Consider the following 17,743-nt stretch of genomic DNA (forward strand, 5'->3'; position numbering starts at 1 on the left):
CATTAACTCTACCAAGGCTGTTTCCACCCAAGGATGCAGACTGCCCTCCTTGCCACGTCAGCTGCCCCCGTGTCCCTAAGCCCTCTTGTAAGATGCTCTGTTGGGACTGAGGTCACCCCTCCCTGAGGAGCCCAGCCTTCAGGATGTATCCGTCCCCTCATCCCCTACCCTGGAGCTTGTTTTAACTTCTTCACAGAGGGAATTATTTTTCCAGAGGCGATGAAAGAAGTTTCATCTCTTCCCTTGCAACTTTGTATTTTGTACCGTCATTCTTTTCCAGAGTGTGTTGCCTCGGACTACATTGTGTTCAGGTGGCAGAATTCTTGTCTGTTTTGTTAGCGTTTGTATTTCTAGTTGCTGGAACAGTGTCAGAGTGAGTGCTCACAGAATATTTGTTGAATGAAGAAAAACATGGGTTACAACTTGAAGGAAGTTTGCATTTATGGAGATAAATTCTCAGAGTCATAGAGAGTTAATGTTGAGTGGGATCAGGATATCCAGGTGTCTAATTTATCCTTAAAGCTTTGCTTGGTTTGTGAGTACAGTGCCAGTGACAGACTTTTGGACTGGGACCTAGATTTTCCCTGTTCAATTCCAGTGTTCTCGGATTAACATTTTTAGGATTAATGGGGAATGGGAGCCTTGCAGAATGACAAGTTATTGCATCATTTCTTGCACCCAGGCTTCTGCCTGATTTATGATATAATAGAAGAATTGGGAATCAAAACCAGAAGGCTCAGAAGAAACAAATCATTGAGGCAGACTTGAGAAAGACACAATCAATCATTTGCCCTTTTTGTGTAATATTTTGTGCTTCTGTTCTCCGCCCCCACCCCCCCCAGTTGTCCTCTTAGGAAAAATAGAGATTGCACAGTGAAATCTGTACTTTTTTCCTGCAAGCCTGAGGCTTTGGTCCTTGCTTGGCAGGTGTAACTTTTTGGTGCAGAGCACAGACAGTCTTAAGAGACCTGAAAGAAGCTTATGTGATGTCCAGGCCCTTCCTGGCAACAGTGTAGCAGGATAAAAGCTCAAGAAAAGAAGGAAACTTACACTCTTTTCAGGGAAAATCAGAGGCAAGCTCTTGAATGTCAGTGAATGGGAACACTGAGTGGAATGCATAGCTTTCCTTGTTTTCTTGATTTATATTTTGGATAGAATCATTCTGCAGTTCTCTAAGACATTGAACAAGTGCATCTCACAGGAGTCAGAGTCCAGAATAATTAATCACTCATCACTTTTTTGCTCGTCTGCTCTGGTGGTAGAGCCAACGTGTCTGGCTGCCAGGAGGTCTATATTTGACTTTCTGTCTGCCCCGGAGACTGTGACACACCTTGCCCTCCGCGTGTCACAGCCTCCTGAGTGTAACACCCCGATGGGGAGACACAGCCTGGCCTTCTCCCTGAGAGTCACTGCAGTCAGCATCCAGGCCCCTTCCAAGCTGCTCCAGTGAGATGGGTGAGGCCTGGCTGTGTGGGAGGATGCAGACTGGCTGTGTTTCTGTAGGTCTGTCAGTTCAGCCTCTGTTGATGCTGGGCTCTGCATGAGCCCCTCATAACAGCAGCACCTTCTTGGAGGCTGTGCACGGATGCGGTTGAACACGTCCCTGTCACAGTCCACGGCGTTACTGGAGAAGTGTACACGCATGTACTGAGGCTTAGTGTTAACTAGAGAGAGGAGTTCATGTAACTTAGGAAATGAATGTACCTTCATGAGCTAGTCTCCCTGACTGGTCACCCAGGAAGCTCGCCCCAGGGGCCCCCACATGGCCCTCAGCCTCCATGGCCTGGGCACATCCCAAATCTTATTTTACCTCCTGGCTAGGTCCTCCATCTTTTAGATGAAAATCTCTCTCCTGAGATGGACCCTGGACTCTTCTCCGCACTAAACTCCTGGCCCCACTGGTCACCCTGGGCCACCTCACTGGCCTCCAGAGCCCACCCCTGTGATGGCTGTGTCTTTCTGCTGGTGGAGGAAGTCACACACATGCAGACAGGGAGCTGTAGGGGAGTGGCTTTCTGCTGGGGAGAAGTGAGGACCTCAGGTATGCAGAATGGAGGCCAGGGACATCTGTCCCCGGGGGCAAGGCTGGAGGCTTTGGGCCAGCAGGGTGTCCCTTGGAATGGGCTGTGTCTTGCAGGGTGCAATCCACAACACCTTGTCTGTGAGGTCCAAGTACGTGGCATTGGTTCCATGCAGGCAGGTTTAGGGTCAAGGACTTCTTAAAGGCGCCCAAGTAGATTAGCCAGAAAAAGACCTTAAGTGACCATATTGTAGTTTAGTCAGTAAAGAATCCACCTGCAATGCAGGAGACCCAGGTTTAATTCCTGGGTCCGGAAGATGCCCTGGAGAAGGAAATGGCAACCCACTCCAGTATTCTTGCCTGGAAAATCCCATGGACCTCTAGAGGTCCAACGGTCTACAGTCCATGGGGTCACACGAGTTGGACAGGACTTAGCGACTAAACCAGCACCATTTGTGAATATTAAACATTTCCAATTTTTAAAAATGCTTTTACTATCATTTTTATATTTATATTATTATTATATTTTTTGTATTAAAACATGCCTAACATAAAATCACCATCTTATCCATTTTTCAATATGCAGCTCAGGATTTTCAGTAAATTCACCCAGTGCAGCTATCACCACTGTCCATGCACAGCAGTCTTGTCACTTACAGAACTGGGATTCTACCCCAGGAAATAATTGCTGCTATTCCCCGCCCCACCTCAGTCACTGGCTCCCGCCAGTCTGCTTCCTGTCTCCGTGAATTGGACTGTTTGGGTTTCCTCACACAGGATCGATCACGAGCACGTGTGTTTGTCCGCTGTGCTCACTGGCTTGTCTCACTCGGCGCGGTGCCCTCAGGGCTCACCCGTGTGGTGGCGGATGTCAGTTTCCTTCTGCCTTAGGCATGGCAATCTCGTCCTGTGGCTCAGCCACATGAGTTTGGTGCATCTGCTCATCAAGGGACTCGAGGCCTTTCTCACCCCTCGGCTCCTGTGCGTCCTGCTGCTCTGAACAGGGATGTGTGAATATCCGTGGAGTCTCGCTTTCCATTTTTGGGGAGGTGTGTACCTGCTTTTACTTTTTGAAAACAGCTCATAGAAGAAAAACAGGTTCTGTCTAAATGCTTTGATCTAATTATTGAAACTTCTGAATGAATATTAATAACCCCAGGTTTTTCATTGCAAGATGAGCACTGAGGTACACTTGTTTGTGTTTCTCATCCTCCCCTTTTTAAGATTTTTTTAATGTGGCCCATTTTCAGTCTTTCTTGAATTTGTTGCAGTATTGCTTCTGTTTTATGCTCTGATTTTTTGGCCATGAGGCATGTGGGATCTTAGCCTCTTGACCAGGGATTGAACCCACATCCCTGTCATTGAAACCAAAGTCTTCGCTGCAGGACCACCGAGGAAGTGCGCCCTCCCTGAGACTGATCAGTGAGGGCTGCACACAAACCAAAACCGCTCTCTGCATTGAGCTCTAATCCCAGGTCCTTTGGCCACCCAGCCTCAGAGGCAGGTATATTTTCAAGTGTGAATGCCCATTTCTGACTTAAAGTAAGGCTTGTTCATGAGAAAGTTTTCAACTGGAGAAAGCGAGTTATAGAAGAGGACAGTAACCCCAGATGCTTTAAAACCGCTGCCCAGCGTGGTGCCACTGCGTGTGCTCAATTTTGCATCAGGAAGTGCCCGCTGGTGGAGTTCGTGGCACCGGGTGAGGTGCTGTTTCACTGAGCACCAGCTGATGGATCCAGGCGGTGTCCGAACAACATCTCGACAGCCCGCCTGGGGCCGGGGGCAGTGTTCAGCGTTCCTTCAGCTACAGTCACCCCCGTGTTCTCACCCCGGGATTCTGCCCTCCCCTCCCTGTCCAGGACTGGCTTCTCATGGGGCTGAGGTGTTGGGAAGGGACGCGTAGGGCATAGAGAGTCAAGGGGCTCTGGGAACAGCTGGCAGTTCTCCCCAGAAATGCCCAGACTGACGGGCTGACTGGGACCAGCCTGCCCCTCTGCCCGCATCCAGTGAGTTCCAGGTGTGGGGACCAGGGCCATATCTGTTGGAGTAGGTCACCAGATTCTGTCCATTTTCGTCTAAATCTTTGCTAACATCTATCTCCCCTGGGCTCTGGGACCAAATGGGACTTAACTCTACTCATGTCCCCTCAGGAAGGAGGGAGACGGCGTGTCTGCCATCCGTCTCCTTTGGTCAAGTGTGAAAATGGATTTGAGGGACTAATGAGAAAGCAGTGATCCCACGTAGGCTCAATGCCGTCCTAACAAACGGACAGTTCCCACTTCGGTTTTATTTTTCTATTTCCAGAAAAAGTTGTTGTACATCATCAAAAGTTAATGTATATATTACTTTGTGTCTGCAGTTGTTTTGTAGAAGCTGCTATCTTGACATGGTTTATCTGAGTTTGCAGGTCCCTTGGTTAATTTCACTTGCTGCTGTTCTCATTGGGTTTCCACTTTTCCCATTTACACCAAAGAAATACAGTCAGAGCATTAGTCCGTGTTTTAGAGGAAGTTCTAAAAGTCCTGAATTTTGGGGAAAAATGATGCTTGTTGAGACTTGCCAGCTGGGCAGAGGAGCCGTGCTCAGGTGCCAAGCTCTCAGCTAAGAACGCTGCTTGTGGGGTTCGGCTGGGCTGAGTTTCCGGGGCCTGGCCTTCCAGGGGTGTCACAGAGTGGCTGCTGCGTAATTGGAGTTTGACGTTTTTAAGAGAAGAGATCGGAGTTCCGCTGCGGGCATTGTCTCCTGCAGCCAGGGGACCTTCACTCCCCTGAGCAGCAGATTATTTGCCTCACTGCTAAAGAGCTGTTATTATCCCTAGTGTTTGGAGGATTAAACAAGCCAGCGATGTGAGATGTGAGGGCACGTGGCCAGCGCCAGTTCGCTAGCTAACTCAAGACGGCACTGCCCTCTGTCGGGGCGGGAGGAAGAGGCGATGCAGGAGGCTTCCCTGGGGCGCTCCCACCACTGTGCTGATAAGCGGGGTGCAGCGTGCTGGGAAACAGTTTCACGGAGCCAACAGGAACCCACGTGAAATGTGTCCAGGGTCTGCTGTCACGTGTTGCAAGAACTTCCTTAACTTGACTCTGTCCTGCCGCCCAGATGGGGCTGTAATCCTTGAGGGTAGGCTGTGCGCCAGCGGAGAGGAACCAGTACACCTGGGGTGCTGCTGGTGACTTAGGAGTTTTGGGTTTCGGGTTTCTGGGATTGCTGGAATCCTCACCTTCCCTGCGGGGGGTCTGATTTTAGCCACTGATCCCTGGAATTCTGATTTTTCTCCATCCATGGTTAACCCTGGTGCATTGAGGGAGCCTAAGATGGAGGCATTTGGTCCCATCACTTCATGGCAAATAGATAGGGAAACAGTGGCTGATTTTATTTTTCTGGACTCCAAAATCACTGCAGATGGTGACTGCAGCCATGAAATTAAAAGACATTTACTCCTTGGGAGAAAAGTTATGACCAAACTAGACAGCTTATTAAAAAGCAGAGACATTACTTTGCCAACAAAGGTCTGTCTAGTCAAGGCAACGGTTTTTCCAGTAGTCATGTATGGATGTGAGAATTGGACTATAACGAAAACTGAGCACTGAGGAATTGATGCTTTTGAACTGTGGTGTTGGAGAAGACTCTTGAGAGTCCCTTGGACTGCACAGAGATCCAAGCAGTCCATCCTAAAGGAGATCAGTCCTGAATATTCATTGGAAGGACTGCTGCTGAAACTGAAACTTCAATACTTTGGCCACCTGATGCAAAGAACTGACTCATTTGAAAAGACCCTGATGCTGGGAAAAATTGAAGGCAGGAGGAGAAGGGGACAACAGAGGATTAGGTGGTTGGATGGCATCACTGACTCAATGGACGTGAGTTTGAATAAACTCCAGGAGTTGCTGAGGGACAAGAGGCCTGGCGTGCTGCAGTCCATGGGGTCACAAAGAGTTGGACACGACTGAGCAACTGGACTGAATTGAACTGAAGATGGAGATTTGTGCAGCCTCGGTCTTCTACAGTGTCTCCCCAGGGGTCAGAGCAAGGAGAGCCTGAACATGTAGCACAAGGCAGAGATGGAGCCCAGGGTCCCTGAGGAGCCCATGGCTCTCAGGACTGGCCAGTTCCCTTCATCCTTCTGCCTCTGCTCCCAACAGTCACTAACCCGTGAGCAGTGCCCACAGACTTTTTCATCTGTGTTACTGTTACTGTGTGTGCTCAGCCATGTCTGACTCTTTGCAACCCTATGGATTGTAACCCACCAGGCTCCTCTGTCCATGGGATTCTCCAGAAAAGAATACTGAAGTAGGTTGCCATTTCTTCCTCTAGGGGATCTTCCCAACCCAAGGATCCAGCCTGCATCTCCTGCATTGCAGGCAGATTCTTTACCTGCTGAGCCATTGGGAAAACCCATCACTTGTTGATGGTACTGAATCTGAGTTACCGCTGTAGACACTTAAGCAATCCTAAGGGGTGGTGCTTCTTTAGACGAATGCATGCGTGTGTGCTAAGTCGCTTCAGTCGTGTCTGACTCTTTGTGACCCTATGCACTGTAGCCCACCAGGCTCCCCTGTCCATGGGATTCTCTAGGCAAGAATAGTGAAGTGTGTTGCCATATCCTCCTCCAGGAGATTTTCTTGATGCAGGGATTGAACCGGCATCTCGTATGTCTCCTGCATTGGCGGGTGGGTTCTTTACCACTACTGCCACCGGGAAGCCCCTTGGATGGAATGTGAAGGTGAAAGTCGCTCAGTTGTGTCTGACTCTTTGCGACTCCATGGACTGTAGTCTGCCAGGCTCCTCTGTCCATGGGGTTCTCCAGGCGAGAGTACTGGAGTAGTCATTCCCTTCTCCAGGGGATCCTCCTGACCCAGGGATCGAACCAGGGTCTCCTACATTGCAGGCGGATTTTTTTACCAGCTGAGTTACCAGGGAAGCCCTTAGATGGAATATGTAGACCTAAACGTAGCTTTGAGAAAAACTGGTTACAGATCGCATGAAAGCAGAGGATCACTGGTCTGTGTACTTTGCATTATTTACAGAGCTGCCTGGTGGATGCTGGCTGTGTCACTTGCTGTGGGGTGCTCTACGGAGGGTTCTGGGTGCAGTTCTTAATAACAAAAGAAAGTGCCAGAGCTCTCAAGGAATCAGGCACACGACTAAATATGTTGCCTCCTTCCTGAACACACAGTCCTGCATCTGGCTTAGGAGAAGGAAAGACTTTCCAGGAAAAGTCATCAGGCTCCCAGCGATCAATATAAAGCAAGACACAGATTCCCCAGCATCAGCAGATTGGAAGGGGGGCTACCACGGTCATCCCGTCTAACTGGACTGGTCCCAGGATGTGTGTCTGTGTGTGTTTATTTGTCCAGTTTCATGTCACCAGCTGACCCTGACTATGCTCTGAATGATGGTTCCAACCACGTGGCCTGTGGGTTCTGGAAGAGGGGGACTTCTGAGCCCCACAGCTACCCCGGAAGTGCAAGCAGCACTGTTTAGAATATATCTGATCCTAATGAAGAAATACCATGCAAGTGCTTATAGTTTATTAATCAATTTGTTGACCTGTATTTCTCAATTAATACACATTGAATTTGGCAATTACTATTGTCTGCAGGGGTTGAGAGGAAAAAGAAGCTATTTTGTCCCAGATGTTGTGAAAATGTTTCTCTTCTTAACAGAGAGAACATGAGGAGTTACGGATCACTCCAATGCTGTGTTTATATTTATTTCCATGTGTGTGTGGGACAGACTAATTCTAAGGGTTTTTATTTCCTGCCTATCCATACTAACACTGAAATAAAACATTGTTTTGTTTTGTTTTAATATAAATTTATTTATTTTAATTGGAGGCTAATTACTTTACAATATTGTGCTGGTTTTACCATACATTGACATGAATCCGCCGCGGGTGTACATGTGTTCCCCATCTTGAACCCCCCTCCCACCTCCCTCCCCATCCCATCCCTCTGGGTCATCCCAGTGCACAAGCCCCGAGCATCCTGTCTTATGCATCGAACATGGACTGGTGATCCATTTCACATATGATTTAATACATGTTTCAATGCCATTCTCCCAAATCATCCCACCCTCGCCCTCTTCCACAGGGTCCAAAAGACTGTTCTATACATCTGTGTCTCTTTTGCTGTCTCGTATACAGGGTTATCGTTACCATCTTTCTAAATTCCATATATATGTGTTAGTATACTGTATTGGTGTTTTTCTTTCTGGTTTACTTCACTATGTATAATAGGCTCCAGTTTCATCCACCTCATTAGAACTGATTCAAATGGATTCTTTTTAACTGCTGAGTACATGTACCAAAGCTTTCTTATCCATTCGCCTGCAGATGGACATCTCACTTGCTTCCATGTCCTGGCTATTATAAACAGTGCTGCAATGAACATTGGGGTACCGTGTCTCTCTCAATTCTGGTTTCCTTGGTGTGTATGCCCAGCAGTGGGATTGCTGGGTCGTATGGCAGTTCTAGTTCCAGTTTTTTAAGGAATCTCCCACTGTTCTCCATAGTGGCTGTACTAGTTTGCATTCCCACCAACAGTGTAAGAGGGTTCCCTTTTCTCCACACCCTCTCCAGCACTGCTTGTAGACTTTTGGATAGCAGCCATTCTGACTGGCATGAAATGGTACCTCATTGTGGTTTTGATTTGCATTTCTCTGATAATGAGTGATGTTGAGCATCTTTTCATGTGTTTGTTAGCCATCTGGATGTCTTCTTTGGAGAAATGTCTGTTTTGTTCTTTGGCCCATTTTTTGATTGGGTCATTTATTTTTCTGGAATTGAGCTGCAGGAGTTGCTTATATATTTTGGAGATCAATCCTTTATCAGTTGCTTCATTTGCTATTATTTTCTCCCATTCTGAAGGCTCTCTTTTCACCTTGCTTATAGTTTCCTTTGTTATGCAGAAGCTTTTGATTTTAATTAGGTCCCATTTGTTTAGTTTTGCTTTTATTTCCAATATTCTGGGAGGTGGGTCATGGAGGATCCTGCTGTGATTTATGTCAGAGAGTGTTTTGCCTACGTTCTCCTCTAGGAGTTTTATAGTTTCTGGTCTTACGTTTAGATCTTTAATCCATTTTGAGTTTATTTTTGTGTATGGTTTTAGGGAATGTTCTAGTTTCATTCTTTTACAAGTGGCTGACCACTTTTCCCAGCACCACTTGTTAAAGAGACTGTCTTTTCTCCATTGAATATTCTTGCCTCCTTTGTCAAAGATAAGGTGTCCATAGGTGTGTGGATTTATCTCTGGGCTTTCTATTTTGTTCCATTGATCTATATTTCTGTCTTTATGCCAGTACCATACTGTCTTGATGACTGTGGCTTTGTAGTAGAGCCTGAAATCTGGCAGGTTGATTCCTCCATTTCTATTCTTCTTTCTCAAGATTGCTTTGGCTATTTGAGGTTTTTTAAATTTCCATACAAATTGTGAGATTATTTGTTCTAGCTCTGTGAAAAATACCGTTGGTAACTTGATAGGGATTGCATTGAATCTATCAATTGCTTTGGGTAGTATACTCATTTTCACTATATTGATTCTTCTGATCCATTAACATGGTATATTTCTCCATCTATTTGTGTCCTCTTTGATTTCTTTCACCAGTGTTTTGTAGTTTTCTATATATAGGTCTTTTGTTTCTTTAGGTAGATATATTCCTAAGTATTTTATTCTTTTCATTGCAATGGTGAATGGAATTGTTTCCTTAATTTCTCTTTCTATTTTCTCATTGTTAGTGTATAGGAATGCAAGGGATTTCTGTGTGTTGATTTTATATCCTGCAACTTTACTATATTCATTGATTAGCTCTAGTAATTTTCTGGTGGCATCTTTAGGGTTTTCTATGTAGAGAATCATGTCATCTGCAAAGAATGAGAATTTTACTTCTTCTTTTCCTTTTATTTCTTTTTCTTCTCTGATTGCTGTGACCAAAACTTCCAAAACTATGTTGAATAGTAGTGGTGAGAATGGGCACCCTTGTCTTGTTCCTGACTTTAGGGGAAATGCTTTCAATTTTTCACCATTGAGGATAATGTTTGCTGTGGGTTTGTCATATATAGCTTTTATTATGTTGAGGTATGTTCCTTCTATTCCTGCTTTCTGGAGGGTTTTTATCATAAATGGATGTTGAATTTTGTCAAAGGCTTTCTCTGCATCTATTGAGATAATCATATGGTTTTTATTTTTCAATTTGTTAAGGTGGTGTATTACATTGATTTGTGGATATTGAAGAATCCTTGCATCCCTTGGATAAAGCCCACTTGATCATGATGTATGATCTTTTTAATATGTTGTTGGATTCTGTTTGCTAGAATTTTGTTCAGGATTTTTGCATCTATGTTCATCAGTGATATTGGCCTGTAGTTCTCTTTTTTTGTGGTATCTTTGTCAGGTTTAGGGATTAGGGTGATGGTGGCCTCATAGAATGAGTTTGGAGGTTCACCTTCCTCTGCAATTTTCTGGACGAGTTTGAGTAGGATAGGTGTTAGCTCTTCTCTAAATTTTTGGTAGAGTTCTGCTGTGAAGCTGTCTGATCCTGGGCTTTTGTTGGAAGATTTCTGATTATAGTTTCAATTTCCGTGCTTGTGATGGGTCTGTTAAGATTTTCTGTTTCTTTGTGGTTTTGGAAAGTTGTACTTTTCTAAGAATTTGTCCATTTCTTCCACGTTGTCCATTTTGTTGGAATATAGTTGCTGATAGTAGTCTCTTATGACCCTTTGTATTTCTGTGTTGTCTGTTGTGATCTCTCCATTTTCATTTCTAATTTTATTGATTTGATTTTTCTCCCTTTGTTTCTTGTTGAGTCTGGCTAATGGTTTGTCAATTTTATTTTTTGTTTTTTAAGTGATAAGATTTGGGAGTTCCCCTTTTATTTTTGTTTGGAGTTGTGGTTAGGTGATTTGTTTCTATATTTGCTAAATATCTTTAAATATCATGATCAGAACAGAAAAGAATGCTCAAGACAGCTCTAATGGTGGAATACTAGATTTTCTTATTCTGCTTACTTATGTCCAATCAATTCTACATACTAAAAATTAAATACATATGACTGGAATTACGTGAGAATTGAAGATGAATTGGTGTGAAAAAAAGGTATTTCAGCAGCCTGTTGAGTTATATTTGTACTAGATTTTAATTGCTTAGAGATCAACAGAAGTAATTCCTGGGGAACATGGTTTAAGTTGAAAGTGCTCTTCAAGCCAGACCTTTAGTTCTTGTCCAAGTAGAAATGGATTAGAACTTTGGCCTTTGCACATGCACTGGGGAATTTTCAAGTACAGTGCTGTCAAGAGAATTCTCCTTTTCTTCTGTTGCTGAATATCTTGTTCTCAGAATTACTCCAAGTGAATCTCCCACCCGATTTACTGCAGCAGCCTACTGTCATGAAGATAGTGTCCTCACTAGTTATAAAGCTCAGGAATGGCCAGGCGAAGAGGTGTGAGGGCAAGATACCTGGGGAGGGGGTGGAGCTTCCTGCTCTCTGGTCACCCTCTCAGTACCCCAGCTGCCCCCTGACCTGGAAGCTTCTCAGCTTCCAGTCCTGTAAGTTTTTTGTAGAGGCTCAGCACACAGGCATGATCGGTGAAATCATTGGCTATTTGTGTAACCGCTATCCCTTCTCCCTTCCCTGGAGGACACGGGTGGCGCTGAAAGTCCCAGCTCTCTAATCACACATCTGGCTCATCTGACAGCCAGTCTCCATCAGGTGGCTGGGGGCTTGCCAGAAGTCAGCTCGTTCACATAACTCAGGTCTAGTCGAAAGGAGCTTGTTATGGTTAACAGAAAACACATTTCACCTTTAATAGTAGCTCGGGAGCTATTTCAAGAGCAACAGCAACAGAAGACCAGATAAAGAATAGATGCTCCTCCCCTTACTCTTATCACTTAGGAAATAACAGGGATTTTAGGAGCTACATGCCAGGAGCCAGGAACCAGGGAGGAAGACCTGGAAGGATGCATCTTGTACTCAAGGTGCAAATAGCATTTCTTCAAGGTGGTGAAATGGCTTTGTTAAGTGGATCCAGTGTCATGTTAACTATCTAATTAAAGAAGCCACCAGAGGGTGCTGTGAACCAAGCAGGGGGCAGTGAAGCTGGTGCGGGAGCCAGGAGGAGGTTGAGGAATACCAGTCAGGTCCTCACATGACTCGCTCCCCACTCTGCCTGCATCGTGGCCTCTTCCTAGCTTGGTTTTGGAAGACATTCCCCCTGAATAATTTATTAATCTGAACATGAATTTGTTTCACTGAATTTGTACTCATTTTAGACCTCATTGTGCCTCCATTTGCTAATGACAGTGAGACCAGATGTATCTGTGCGTTTATAATCATATGATCAACTCAGACACGTGGAACAAAAGTCAGTGCCCAGCTAAGGACTGGGCTATTTAAGGAAGGAAAATAGCTATTAATAGCTTGATTTAAACCGTATTGTTTGACCTACATCTTTCCAGTAGATATACCCTCAGAAATCGGCATGGAGTGAAATTTCACGTATAAAATTGCTTTTCATCCTCCTTGCGGGATTTCTTTCAGAGGTCCTGGCTCACAGATGGTATTTCGGCCTCAAGTTAGCAGTGATAACGGTCCTTTACAGAAGCATCTACTTTGTTGATGTCCTGGTGTTTGATTCTGCCACTTGCCTGACCTGTAGGAAGGCTTCCTCACATGGCTGAGTGCTGACCCCCAGGGATGTGTGCAGACGGCAACACGTGTGGGAGACATGGATGACGTCCCTTCATAATGGACTGCGTCATGAGAGGTTCGAAAGGACTGAATGTTAATCCAGAAAAATCTCAGTGTTGTTATTATTTTAAAAGTACCATGGCATATGGCTGTGTCCTCTTTAGAACCAATCCTTTAAAACTCCTGTTTGGAAGATTTAATTGTTAGTCTTTGTTAGAGTTGGGTAAAGTTTGCGTAAAATCAGACAACCCAAAGTGACTTTATTATCTTACCAGACAAAATGCTGTTCATAAATGACCCTGGAGGGAATTTTGAAGTCTGTCCTAGATTAGGATATTTTATTAGATTTTTTTTTTTTTTTTACTATAGTTGCTTTATACGATGTTGTGTTCCTTTCTGCTGTACGATGAAGTGAATCACCCATGGGCTCACATATATCCGCTCCTTTTGATCCTGCCTCCCCGCCCCCGCCTCACCCCTCTGATTTCTCATGGAGCATCAGACCAAGCCCCATGTGCGACACAGCATCTCCCCGCTGTCTGTTTTACACATGGCAGCCAGAGAGCCTGTGTCAGTGCTACTCTCCCGATGCGTCCCGCCCTCTGCTCCCCGCACTGTGTCCACAAGTCCGGTCTCTACATCTGCAGCTCTGCCCCTGCCCTGTGGACAGGTTCAGCAGTGCTGTTTCTAGGTTCCATGGATGAGTGTTAAAGAAACGATGCTTCTCGTTCTCTTTCTGACTTATTTCACTCTGTTTGACAGACTCTGGGTCCATCCACCTCACTACAAATGACCCAATTTTGTCCCTTTTTCTAGCTGAGTAATATTCCACTGACTATGGGTACCACGTGTTCTTTATCCTTTCATCTGGGCCATAGAAAATAGGCAAGTTTGAAATATGCCAGTGTAGAGTCTATTCATGAAACTTGTAACCCACTAAGCGTATTGTTGAATGATTGGCCTGGCTGTAATAGATCCGCAGTTGAATGTGTTCTGTTAAAGTAGAAAGCAATTTTATCAATACCCGACCTCAGAGGAGAGATGAAGCACTTGAAGGACATTCATTGCACATACACCTTTTACCTTTGTGTTTACCATTTTACCTTTATATTTACTTTAATGTCAGAATCACTGTGTGTTCCTGAGATCACAGCACCCTGAGTGCATGGAGGGCGTGCCCAGGAAGGGCCTGACTGGTGGGGGAAGGAGTAGAAAGGGAAGGACAGGACCCTCGGAGGACTGCCTTTGGTGGACACAGCCAGGGAGTTTCAGAAATATATTGTTGTTCAGTCACTCAGTCGTTTCGGAAACATACAAGGAAGATAACTTGAAGGGAAATCTACTTAAGGGGAGATTTTCTTGGCAGACATCTGTCAGAGAGTGAGAACACTATTCCTGTTTGATGTCTGGAGCAGGATGGAAGCCAGGAAAACAGTGACCTTTGTGTTCTGGTGGATTTCCTCCCCGTGGTAATCAGGGAGGCTGCCCCGCTGGTGATGAAGTGCCCTCAGATCCCCGGTGTGCTCCCATGCTGCCCATCCACGCCAGGGCCACCCGTCCATGGCAGAGGCCACTGCCCACAGCGAAGGCTGATTCTGTGATTCCAGTGGGCTTGGCATGTCATCCTATTGATTCTGAAATGGTTCGTTAAGCTGGAAATCCTGAGTTATTAATATAGGTGAGGGTGGCACGTAGACTTAATGTTTTATAGAGTTTGAGATGAGCCATGGTTACAGATCAGTTGCATGTCAGTGAAGGAGATGAGTGGCCTCCCTGATGGACACATTCTAGAACTTTCCAGAAGTTCCAATCTGAGAACAGCGTACACTTTTCTTTGTCAGATGTCTAGTCAAGGGCTCCAGAAGCAGCGGTAGAGGTCTCCTGATAGAGCTGGCTCTGTTTAGGCAGCCGTTGTCCAGTTGCCAAATGCTGCTTCCCACTTTACGCATGAGGACCTAAGCCTGCTGGCCATGCAGGGGCCCCCTGCAGGGATTTTTCTGATTCGTCCGGGTCCTTACCCACCTGCAGCAGCCTCCTGCCCCCCAAGCTCTGTGCAAAAGCCCTGCCTGCTGACTCCCACGTTCTCCCTTGTGATGGATTAATTTTGATTTCACGGTTATTATTAATTACTGATACAGCATACTGTCTCTTTAATGTCTGTCAATATTTAATATTTGACAGTGCACTCCCCCCAAGCACCCTCCTTCTCCCCCAGTGCTGCTCCATTCATCCTGCCTGGGCCACTGTCCTTGGCTGCAGCAGGACCGCATGCCCATCACAGCTCTTTCAGCAGTCTCCTGCCCGTCTTTCCCTCCGTCTGTGTGTCTGTGTGTCCTCCCTGGGGCCCTACCTGCTGCCTGTAGCATCTCGTCTGGTCCAGGCCCTCCCCAGACTCCTCTTCTGGGCACCGCTGCCTGCGGGGTGAAGGAGCCTTGGGAGGAGGCTGTTCTGTGGTCTTCCCACCTCTGCCTGGGTCTCCCCATGCCTGCACTGCATCCCCCAACCCAGCCTCCTCCAGCCTGTGCCACCCCCACCCCTGCCCGCGTGCCCTGCAGCTTCCACGGCTTCTAGAAGGGCTTTTGTTGTTCCATTTGGTTTGTTTCTGTCTCCTTGTGCCCTCCTGCCCCGTGAGACAGTGAGGCTGCATGAAGGAGGGAACAGGGAGGCAGGGGAGGTCAGTGTTCTGAAAAGATCTGTGAGTTCAGTGACCAGGTGCGCACCTGGTGAGGTCACCTTGGCAGTTGCAAACTTGTTTTCAGGTTCCCTCCTGGTGTGATCTGGGGCGAGTTACTTGCCTGCCCAGCCCCACCCTCTCCCCCACCCCGACCCGGACCAACCTCCTTGGCTGTTAAACCAGGTTAATAGTCACCTGGTTAATAGTCACTCACCACCCTATTGTTTTGTGAGGAATAAGTGACACGGAGCAAATAAATAGCATTGACTGAGTGTTTACCCTGCTCCCGGCTCTGTTGCAGAGTGGGTAATAACTCACTGACCTCATGCCCACCTGCGCGCCAGGTACCCCTGTGAGCTCCAGTCAGAGGTGCAGGCATGGGAGCTGGAGACCTGAGACCGAGGCCTGGCCCTGAGCCACGTGGGCGGGGCAGGGCCGGGGCAGACCCCCTGACTCTCCGGGCCCTGAGCTCTGGTCTGTTCCCGGGTGACCCGGGTTGTTGGGAGCATGTGGACTGTGAATTGGGTGATATGTAACCTACTGCACCAGAGGCGGCCCCAGTCGTGTTGGCCGCATTGTTAAGCAGTGACAGGTCTCCGGAAACTGAGCCCACAGGATGTGCCTTTGAGGCATGTGGGGTGCTTGTTGTGGGGAGTTGGGCTTCCTGGATGGTGTTAGTGGTAAGGAATCCGCCTGCAATGCAGGAGACTTAAGAGACGCAGGTTCAGTCCCTGAGTAGGGAAGATCCTCTGGAGGAGGAAATGGCAACCCTCTCCAGTATTCTCGCCTGTGAAACCCCATGGACAGAGGAGCCCGGTGGGCTGCAGCCCATGGGGTCACAGGCTTGGACGTGATTGAAGGACTGAGGAGCTGGCATGTACAGCCGTGGAGGCTGTGTCCGTTTCTGTGGGGGTCCTCGGTCTTATCTCCACTCACACGATGGGGGGCTGTCTGCTTTCCCCAGAGCCCTCAAAGTCCCATGTCACTGTCATCCAAAAACAGCTTCACAGAAGCATCCAGGATGATGGTGGAGCAGTGTCAGCCTCGCTGAGGCATAGCATCACTTGTTGGAGTCCCTCTGTGCTCATCTCTTTCTGGCGTTCTCTGTGGCCCTCTCTCGTCATCGGCCTCAGGTCTTGTATTCGGACAGCCTTCCTCTGGTTTTCAGGCACCCAGAGCCCTGCAGGTACCCACCCTCGGAACCCGTCTGCCTTGGGTGCAACCCTGCTGGTCTCACAAGGCCAGACTGCGGTCAGGGTCGGGTGCTCCCCGTTCCTGTCTCTCTGCTTCTTGTCTGGAGTTTCGGGGAAGGGAGCAGCCCTGACTGGCCTTATTAGGGCTCTGTGTGCCCCTGGGACCCACCAGCTGGGGTTGGGGCAAAGGGTCCAGGCTGTGTGGGCTCCCTGACCCCGGGGGGCATGTGAGCTGAGCAGATGCCCTGAGAGGGTCCTCTGTACAGACAGGGAGTGCGGCTGGGCTGTCATTATGGGCTTGCGTCTGGCGGATCAGCAGGTAGTACATGTAACACCTGGGTCTTTGCAGAAACCTGTGCTTGTCTCGGCGTCCTCTGTCTGCCCCTCACATCTTAAAGTGTCGTGAGTTTTGTAGCCCGGTCACTGGGCCGCCCGCCTGGCCGTGGCCGCCCACTGCTGCTGACGCTTATCTTTCGCTCTCCATGCGCAGAGGACGACGTGGACCTGGAGGCGCTGGTGAACGACATGGACGCGTCCCTGGAGAGCCTGTGCGCAGCCTCGGAGACGGCGCCCCTCCTGCACAACGGCCAGCACAGCCGCAGCCCGGCCCCCGGAGCCAGGGTCCTGCAGCCACAGGCGGCCCCGAGGCAGCGGGTGCAGCGGTCCCAGCCCGTACGCATCCTCGCAGTCAGGTGGGCACCCGCCTCCCCTCAGGGGTCAAAGGGTGGGTGGTGGGGTCACTGTACCACCCACCTCCCCTTGGGGGTCAAAGGGTGGGTGGTGGGGGTCACTGCACCACCCACCTCCCCTCGGGGGTCAGAGGGTGGCTGGTGGGGTCACTGCACCACCCAGCCTCCCCTCGGGGGTCAAAGGGTGGGTGGTGGGGTCACTGTACCACCCACCTCCCCTCGAGGACCAGAGGGTGCATGGTAGGGCCACGGTGCCAGGCTCTGCTTGGCAGACCCCTTCTTTCCCTCCGTCCAGCAAGGCCACTGGGGGTTGGACCTGGTACCCAGTTCAGTTCAGATCAGTTCTACGTGCACCTGCTCTGTGCCAGGCCGGTGGGGTGTGCAGAAACACTGTCCAAGGGCATTATCGTGTTAGTCACTCAGTCGTACCCGACTCTTTGCCACCCGTCAGGCTCCTCTGTCCATGACATTCTCCAGGTAAGAA

The 17,743-nt window shown here is 47.9% G+C and overlaps 1 protein-coding gene across 10 annotated transcripts in view; it reads left to right on the forward strand.

Moving 5' to 3' along the window:
- GRB10 (growth factor receptor bound protein 10) overlaps window positions 1-17,743 on the forward strand; it is a 233,143-nt gene that overhangs the window by 134,825 nt on the left and 80,575 nt on the right. For all 10 annotated transcript variants that reach the window (XM_055420352.2, XM_055420356.2, XM_055420354.2 and 7 more), the window contains one exon: window positions 17,061-17,262. In XM_055420352.2, the coding sequence (XP_055276327.2) occupies window positions 17,061-17,262 (202 nt within the window). The remainder of the gene's footprint in view (window positions 1-17,060; window positions 17,263-17,743) is intronic.

The sequence above is a fragment of the Moschus berezovskii genome, chromosome 3 (genome assembly GCF_049115385.1).
Source record: "Moschus berezovskii isolate FMDL1 chromosome 3, NW_MosBer_1.0, whole genome shotgun sequence".
Taxonomy (NCBI): Eukaryota; Metazoa; Chordata; class Mammalia; order Artiodactyla; family Moschidae; genus Moschus; species Moschus berezovskii.